The 9,562-nt window shown below is 35.4% G+C and overlaps 1 protein-coding gene across 1 annotated transcript; it reads right to left on the bottom strand.

The window, feature by feature from the left end:
• Nucleotides 1-7,722: 7,722 nt before the first annotated feature.
• Nucleotides 7,723-9,042, bottom strand: LOC126672225 (uncharacterized). Its single transcript, XM_050366174.1, has 2 exons — nucleotides 8,923-9,042; nucleotides 7,723-8,784 (listed from the first exon to the last, which is right to left on the bottom strand). Exons 1-2 carry the CDS (start codon nucleotides 9,040-9,042, stop codon nucleotides 7,723-7,725), a joined length of 1,182 nt encoding a protein of 393 aa, XP_050222131.1.
• Between the last annotated feature and the right edge of the window lie 520 nt (nucleotides 9,043-9,562).

The following is a 9,562-nucleotide window of genomic DNA, read 5'->3' on the forward strand; positions in this document are numbered from 1 at the left end:
ATGTTAATTAAATCCACATTTAACTCATATATAAGTTGGAGCAAGGTAATTTTGAAAATAAATTGACTAGAATTATATTCAATTAATATATAATAATAGAGTAATATAATTTTAGGAAGATAGTCTATTCGGCAAATTTGAATTACTAATAGTAATAAGTTGACTTTTTAAATTTATATTTAGAACTAATAGCTAATGTATTAGTTTATTATGGAAGTCAAATTTTCCATTTAGTCATACACTAATTTAGCCAATCAAAATAACAATACTTTCTAAACACAACAACAATAGATCCGTTGAAAAAGAAAATATGGTAATTTTTATTTTAATAATCAAATGAATTAAAATATCAAATAATTTTTAGTATTATAATTAAATCATAATAAATAATAGTAATTATTAATTAAGTTTAAAAGGGTAAGTTTATATCTAAACTAAATAGAGATTATTTTCCAAATATTTGTTTTTGGCAAAGTATTTACACCATTTTGGCCAATCTTTCCGTTATTTCCTACGCTACCTATTTTTCTAATTTATTTATCAAGAACACCTACTATATAAAGAAGTCTTATCTCATTTTAGGTTAAATTTTGACAAAAGGTACAAAAAAAGCCCTTGTAGTTTTCACAAAAGTACAAATCAGCCCTTTTATTTTTTTGTGGTATAATTAAGCCCTCAATGTTTTCAAATAGAACAAATAACCCCTTTCATCCAGCATTATTAGAAACACTCGTTAATGTTAACATGTCTCTCATAATCATATAGGAAAAAAGTTCAAAAAGTATTTTAATGTTTAAAATATTTACCGAAAATTTGAGGGGGCAAGTGTCCCAAAAGTAAACTAAAAGGACTTATTTGTTCGATTTTAAAACAACAAGAGTTTAATTGTTCAATTTTAAAAACCCGAGGGCTTAATTGTGCCTAAAAAAGTAAAAGGGTTGATCTGTACTTTTGAGAAAAAGTCGAGGGTTTTTTTGTACCTTCTGCCTTAAATTTTTACATAGGCACTTTTTTTCTCCCTTCTTTTCTTCTTCTTTTTCATTTGACTTTCAGTTTATCTCCTCCGACCACTTATCCGTTTGTCTACTTCCGATGAATTTCTCGTCGTTTCTGGTCGTTTTTCTGTTCGTCTTTTCCGTTCACGCTAGTCCGTTTGTCTCTTTCGTCAGCGCTATGGATTTCTCAACTCGTTTTTAAACTTGTGTAATTTTTTAGATTTTTTATAATGATTTAAATATTTTTTAAATAAATTATTGTAGATCTATAATTTTTTTGTTTATAAAATTGTTCTATTATTCATATAATTATTTATTTTTTCTTCTCTTATTCTTAGATTTGTTTATTGGTACTGATTTTATAAAGAACAAATTGATTTATGGTGCATTTGTTAGTGTACTATTGGTGTATTTATAGTGTATTTGCCATTTTTAATATATCTATGGTGCATTTACGGTGTTTATGATGTATTTGCAGTGTTTCATGGTGTAGACCACAAAAAACACTAAAACATGCCATAAATACACTAAAAATACACTATATATACATTATATATACACTATAAAAACACCATAAAAACACTATTAGTACACTATAAAAAAAATCCAGGAAACAAATCTATAAAAACTAAAAATTAACACTATATATACATTTTATATACACTAATATTACACTATAAAAACACTATATATACACTATTATTATACTATAAAAAAATAAAAAAAAATCCCAGAAAAAATCTATAAAAAATTATTGAAAAATGTCGGTCGGTTCGGTGAAAAAACCAAAATCCGAAATTGAAAACCGAAAAAGGTATTTGTGAAATTAAAAAAAAAATAGGTATTTTTTGTAAATAAAAAAATCAGAAAATAAAAGTCAAAACTTGGAAGGTTATGTTGCAAATAAGTTGGCGAATAGTGTATTTCAAAAATTTAACACAACTAAATAGGTTGTGTTTTTATGTTGGCTTAATTCCTTAAAAAAACCCCACCTTGTATTTTTTTTCGTTTATACCCTTATCTTGCAAAAACACCATTTGTACCCAATTTTGAGTTTTTATGTTTCATCTCTACCCAAAAGCATTAAATTGTACTCTTTTCATTTGAAAAAAAGTTTAAAACAATCCTTCATTTTTAACTTATATACTAATTAAATATTAATGTTATTAATAGTACAAAAATACCATCTTTTTCAAAAATATTAAAAATAATAATATTTTTTTTAGAAAATATATCCGAATTTTTTTTCATTTTTTTCATTTTTCTTCATTTTTCTAAAAAATATCTCCGACAAAAAAAATTAAAAATAATAATAATTTTTTTTAATTTTTTAATTTTTTTATAAAATTAATTAATTATTTGGATGTATTTGATTGTTTTTTAAGTTTAAGGATTTATTTGTATTTTTTAAAATAGAAAAAAGTATGTTTTAAACTCTTTTCCAAATGAAAAAAGTACAATTTAATCCTTTTGGGTAGGGATGAAACATAAAAACCCAAAATTGGGTACAAATGGTGTTTTTACAAGGTCAGGGTATAAACGAAAAAAAAAATGCAAGGTGGGTTTTTTTTAAGGAATTAAGTCTTTTATGTTTGTTAGAATCAAATATTTAAAATTTCATTTAAGGAATGACAATATATTAAAATTTTAAAATAGTAAGTTAAAAAATTGATGAGTAGCATACCTAAATAAAATTTTACTAATTAAAATATTAGAACACATAATTCGTTTAATCTAATTTGGTTTGATTTTTAAAGAAATACAAATATAAATACAAAATTCTTTTATTTATAACTAGTTTTTTTGGCCACGTGCTACGCACGTTAATGATATCTATATGACCCGTTATTTAAAATTATAATTGTATATTTTTTTAATAATATATTATTATTTAAATTTTATTAGACTTGTGTTTTTTTATTTGTTTTTGTTTAATTATTTTATAAAATTTTATTTTTTTATTGGAAATATTAAAAAATTAGAATTAAACAATAGATTTAATTTTTAATATTATTGTTATTAAAAAATGATAATATGATCAAGCAAATTTATATTATTTTTCATAGTAAATAATTAATAAATATTAAAAATATCAAAACTTTAACACAAATATTATAGTATAATTATTTAAAATTAAAAAAACTCGTCATATTCTTTTATATATAGTGATATATATGTGCAATTCCTTTTAGGATTAGGAATTTAATACATAATGATAATTGTTGCACAATTCTTTTTAGGATTAGAAACTTAATACTCCCTCCATTTTTTTTAGTTGTCCATTTAGCAAAAATTGTACATATTAAGAAAGTAGGGTTTTTGTCTTAAATTATGAGAGTAAATACTCATATAACTCTACTATATAATAAATGCTTATGTAAATTGAGTCATAAAGTCATTTATTAGGGTAGGGATAAATTTGAAAGATAATAGCTAATGTTATCTTGAATTCCTAAAAGGATAGCTATTAATAGAAAAATACATTTGTTTAAAGTGGCAACTAAAATAAATGAAGGGTGTACATAATAGTAGCTCCTGCGATAATTAATTTTAATATGTTTTTTTTATGGATTAGGAATGTCATCTTTCTATTTGTTAAGCACAAATATTCTTTTTTTTTTAGAGGAAAGATTGAACTTTATTAATCAAATATGAAGGTTAACAAGTTCGTTGACCGGGAATGGAACATCACCGTCAGAAATACAATCTTTTCCTATAAAAATTCCCCATTTAGCAAGAGCATGTGCTAATTGGTTACATTGTCTTCGAACATGGTTGAAAAGAACAATGCGATCTTGTATCATAGCGAGGCAATCGTCAATGATGAGCTGAATGGGGTCGATAGCACAGTTTAGGGTGAGAATTCTACTAACAACGTTAGCTACATCAGTCTCGCACAAAATGGTATCACCATGCAGACCTGAACTCAGCTGGACACCAAGAAGGACAGCCCGTGCTTCTGCTGTTTCAACATCCGTAATTACATGCAAAACAGAAACTCCCCATCTAACAACAGCTCCATTAGCTTTTCTACAAACGGCACTAGCCACTGATAGATTACTTCTGGTAGAGATGGCAGCATCTGTGTTGACCTTAAGAGAACCAACAGGTGGAGGACACCAATTCGGAGCAGCTGCTGGCCTGAGAGTCTTCGAGATACGGTTCGAGTCTGAGGAGCTTTTTTCCGGTGGAGCAACCTGGCTGAACAACGCTGTGGGTGGCAGTCTGGTATTACCAAAAACAAGATTATTACGGTATGTCCATAAGGTCCACATACTCAAGATGAATATCTGCATTTCTTCATCGTTCAACTCAAATATCTGCCTTAACCAGCTTTCCATACTCTCACAATGGAATCTATCCACACGAAGACTCAGCGGAGATAAGAGCCAAAGACCTCTCACGACCTCACAATTTTTCAGCGCATGAAGCTGAGATTCATCTGCGATTCCACATCTAGGGCACAAACTGGATAACTCAGGGACTCTATGAGAAAGCTTCGCGTTAACTGGCAAAGAGTCATGGATAATCCTCCATAAAAAATGGCGGATTTTAGGCTATACAGGACATTTCCAGATTTTGGGCCAGAGATCGCTGCTCGGAGCATTTGAGGAAGACGAGGCCTGAATCCTTCCGACGATCTTACACGCTTGGTAGTATCCAGTTTTGACTGAGTAAACCCCACGTTTATTAAAAGTCCAAAAAAGCTTATCTGGCGGTGAATTCCTACTCAGTGGAATTTTCAGAATGTTCACAACATCATCTTGAGATAATTTGCTAGCAAGCTTTTCCATATCCCATTCACCATGACTGTTCAAAAAATAGCTCACCTTGCAACCCGTTGGGATATCTACGCTGCCAATGGGTTTCATGTAGTTGGCAGTGGTTATCCACTTATCATTCAGCACATCGACAGATTCGCCATTCCCAATCCTCCATGCCAACCCGGAATCCAAAACCCGCTTGCCCTCCATTATACTCTGCCATATGTAACTTGAACCTCAGCGAGAACCAGATTTGTCAAAATCAGTCCTAGGGAAGTATTTGGCCTTAAAGACCCGAGAGCATAACGAGTGTGGATCTTGGACAAGCTTCCACGCTTGTTTAGCGAGCATTGCGAGGTTAAAGGCTCTAAGATTACGAAAACCTAAGCCTCCATCTTTCTTCGGACGACAGATGGAACTCCAACTAACCCACGCAATTTTCTTCTTATCGTCCGTTCCACTCCACCAAAATTTTGAGATGATGCTACGCATCTCGTTGCAAAACGATATCGGAAGGGCGAAGCAACTCATAATATAGGTCGGAATGGACTGAGCTATAGACTTTATTAAGACTTCTCGGCCCGCTTTTGATAGAAATCTTTCTTTCCAACCAAGAACACGCTTGTGCAGTCTATCACGCAGGAAAGCAAATATTGGCTTCTTCAATCGACCAATCAAGGTAGGCATACCAAGATATTTCTTAAAGCGATCAACAACCCTGAAACCCAATAGGTTCTGCAAAGCCTCCTTACTATCTTGCTGGACACCTGCACTAAAAAATAATTCAGACTTGTCTGAATTGACAATCTGGCCCGATGCCTGTTCATAGGAGCTCAAGATAGTCTTTAAGGCCTGCCCTTCACGCGCTGTAGCTTTAATGAACAAAATACTATCATCCGCGAAAAGGAGATGATTAATACGTGGTCCACCTCGGCAAACTCTCCCTCCAGAGATGGATTTGTTTCGGACACTGCTTCTGATAAGAGCGGAGAAGCCTTCGGAACAGAGGAGAAATAGATACGGGGAGAGGGGGTCGCCCTGCCGGAGGCTGCGCTGTGGGTGTAACATGCCGACTAGAGATCCATTGATGAGGAAAGTGAAAGACACTGACGAAATACATACCATGATAAGCTTGATAAAATGGGCAGGAAAACCCATTTTTTTCATTATCAACTCGAGGAAACTCCACTCAACTCTGTCATACGCTTTGCTCATATCCAATTTTAGTGCAACAGAACCCGTCTTTCCTTGAGATCGCTTATCCATAGAGTGAAACATTTCAAAAGCAATCATGGCGTTATCTGTAATCATTCTACCTGGAACAAAAACGCTCTGAGCTTCATCAATAACACCGGAAAGAACACGTTTCAGCCTGTTAGCGATAACTTTGGCCATAATCTTGTAGATAACATTACATAAGCTGATTGGGCGTAAATCTTTCATCGACTCTGGGTCATTTATCTTCGGAATCAGAGTGAGAAACGTATGGTTAACTCTATTGGGCATCGCCCCGGAAGCAAGAAAATCAAGCACGCAACGAGTAACGTCTCTTCCTACTATATGCCAATAAGCGTTGTAGAATAGGACTGGCATACCGTCAGGACCCGGTGCCTTGAGCGACCCCATCTGTTTAAGAGCGTTTGTGACTTCTTCCTCATGAAAAGGTCGTTGTAGGGCAGCAGCTTGCTCTGGAGTGATTGTTGAGTCAATACATTCAATGACCCGTTCTTGGTTGGAAGGCCCTTGGGTAGAGAATAAAGATTTGTAGTATGATTCAATGACAGAATGAACCTCTTTTCCATACCTCCATTCACCATTATTGTCTCTAATGCGCTGAATGAAATTGTTTCTTTTACGGTTTGACGCCTTAGAGTGAAAAATCTTGGTGTTTCGATCTCCCTCGCTCAGCCAATCCGCCCTGGCGCGTTGTTTCCACATGATTTCTTCCTTGGAGAGGAGGTCATCTAACTCATTTGAAACCACAGCAACCCGGTTTCCATCGGAGTAGTGATCAGTACCATTCTGTAACATATGAAGCTCCGCTAACTTTTCCTTCATCTATTTGTTAAGGTTTCCGAAATTTGAATATGCCCATGATTTCAAATTTGCACCACAAGACTCCATTCTGGTCATAAACTCGGAAGTATCCCTGCAATTATCATTCCAAGCCGAGAAGACTACTTCGTCAAAAGTTTCATGAGTCATCCATATTTGTTCGAAGCGGAACACCCTTTTAATTTTACAACTACCGTGAGAAGGATTCGGTCTGGTAGAGCTGAGAATGAGCGGACAGTGGTCAGATTTATAGCGTGAGAAGTGAACCACCTGCCATTCCGGATAACAGTCTTGCCAACACCTGTTCGCCACAAAACGATCGAGTCTAACCTGAACCAGATTATCACCACTCCTCCTGTTAGATCAAGTAAACGTACCACCTGAGTGTCCCAGGTCCTCAACTCCACAAAAATCAAGGGCTTCCTTAAAGCTATCCAGCTCCCTCTGATCGCTCCCTCTGCCTCCTTCTTTTTCAGTGTGAAACAGATGGAGGTTAAAGTCTCCAAACAGCAAAAGAGCCTGTCCAGAGTTGCCACGAGTATTTTTAATAAGTTCACATGTCCGAGCCTTATTCTGTGACTCTGGCCAACCGTAGATACCCACCCCTCTCCACACGGCATTTACTGCAATATCATTCACAACAAAATCAATGTTATTAGTGGATGAGTTATCGATCTTGACATCGACATATTTTCGCCAAAACAAAGCGAGACCTCCTCTTCGACCTTCAGAATTGACAACAAAAAAATTAAAAGAATTGAAACTTTTACTAATACTACTGAACTCATCAAAAACTAACTTCGTTTCCATTAAGAAAAAAATGTATGGGGAATTATTGCGAATAAACAATTTCAGCGCACGTACCGTCCAAGGATTCCCCAATCCTTGGAGGTTCCAATTAAAGAGTTTCATTGCGTCCGGCGAGACTGTTCTCCAGTCTCCACCGATATCTCAATATTTTCAAACTGATCTGATAACCCATCTCTGAATTTCTTTGAGAAAAGGTCTATCGAATCCTCCCCCACTGTCATGCTTCGGTCTCTTTTGGTTGGCAGTTTCTTCTTTGTTCCTTCCTTATCTGATGGACCTGCAGTTTTGATAACTTTACTTCGGGTCCATGAGCCCTCCTTCCCATGTTTCTTTTCAGCATTGGGTTGCACACCAGCAGCAACTTTCTTCACGTTACCCCTGCTGCCTTCCCCAGGTTGTATTTGTTGAACACAAACTTCCACAAGGCCATCTGCTATACCTCCCCCATCTTCATTCAAAACAGCTTGGATAATGTCATCACCTTCCCCATGCACGTGGTTAACAACTTGCTGTTGTGGTAAGAAATTAACCCTAACAGCACTGTCAACAACCGTATTATCGTTTAGGTTTAAACTCCTTCTAGCTGCCCTTTCGCCCTCCCCGTTATCAGAGTGGGATCCTGACATTGTCTGTCCAGCCAAATCCCTAAGAACCGGTTTGGTGTATTGTCTATTACCCATCAAACTCCTTTTGCATGGAGTTGCTCGTAGCCCTGGACCATATGGCCAATCGGACACCTCAGTCTCCCTCGGTTTTTCTTCACAATCCGCAACAAGGTGATCCAACATCCCGCACCAATAACAAAAATTTTGGAGCCGTTCGTATTTGAACGGAATCCAGCATTGCTCTCCAAGAGGATTGATTACCTTTGTTCCTCTTATCATTGGTTTTGAAACATCCAAATTGACCCTCACTCTACCATATCTGTTGCAATCTCCACTGTTACCATCCACCTCCACAATTTTCCCAAGTTTTGAACCAATCTTGCTAACTGCTGCCCTACCTCTACAATTCATCGGTAGATTATAGATTCTAACCCAGACTGGGCAATAATTTAGAACCATATTATTAGGCTGCATATTTCCCGACATAGGTTCGAAGAGGATCAGTTGTTTGTCAAAATTCCAAGGGCCATCACGCAAGATTCTGTTCTTATCAAGCTTTGAGAAGAATTCACAAATAAACAAGTCATCTCCGATATCGCGTATGGTAAACCCTTTTGCCAACTTCTAGGCACTAATCAACGCGTTCTTCATATGGATTAGGTTATAGGGTTTATGAGTTAATAATTTCCCCACAAGGCTCAGCTCAGCCTTCTCCTCTGCGTTTTCATCAATAACATCCTCCAGCGTTATCGTCTCCTGCTCATCTTCTGTCAATCGCAGTTGGGAACACGCCGCAACAAGCCCTTCCTCCATATTCAAAACCCTAGAAATAGTCGTATATCACAGAGAAACAAGAACGCACGTAAACAGGCGTGGGTAGATTGAGAAACCGATGGAAAAACTCCAAGTATGAAGAAAAAACCCTAACCCTAGAGCCCTAGGGTAGAGAGAGAAGACTCCACAAAAACGGGAGAGTAAAAGTTAGCACAAATATTCTTATATGTCTCAATTGTAGAGGATATTTTTGTCCGTGAATGAAAGAGTTTTTTCCGCGAATACACTTTTATATTTGTTATAGATAGATTATAAATATAGATTTTGTTTAACCGGTTTGACTAGAGGATGAACTGGTCGAACCGGTAACCAGTGACCATACCGGTTCGCCCACCGGTCCGATTTTTAAAACCAAACAGTACAATTAGGGGTGTTCAAATTCAGTTTGGTTGGTTTATGAGCTTATAACCACCCAAACTGAATTTCTAATATTATCTTGGGTTATAACCCAAATAATTTGGGTTATGTTAGTTTAGTTATTCAAAACCAACATGGGTTA

This window comes from Mercurialis annua, linkage group LG3 (genome assembly GCF_937616625.2).
Source record: "Mercurialis annua linkage group LG3, ddMerAnnu1.2, whole genome shotgun sequence".
In the NCBI taxonomy this organism is placed as follows: Eukaryota; Viridiplantae; Streptophyta; class Magnoliopsida; order Malpighiales; family Euphorbiaceae; genus Mercurialis; species Mercurialis annua.

What these genes read in the sequence shown, in the direction of transcription:
- LOC126672225 (XM_050366174.1), bottom strand. Translation starts at nt 9,042, where the DNA reads ATGGAGGAAGGGCTTGTTGCGGCGTGTTCCCAACTGCGATTGACAGAA. An exon ending in AGAAGGCTGAGCTGAGCCTT is followed by an intron (nt 8,785 to 8,922) that starts GTGGGGAAATTA and finishes TTCTTCTCAAAG; the next exon opens with CTTGATAAGAACAGAATCTT.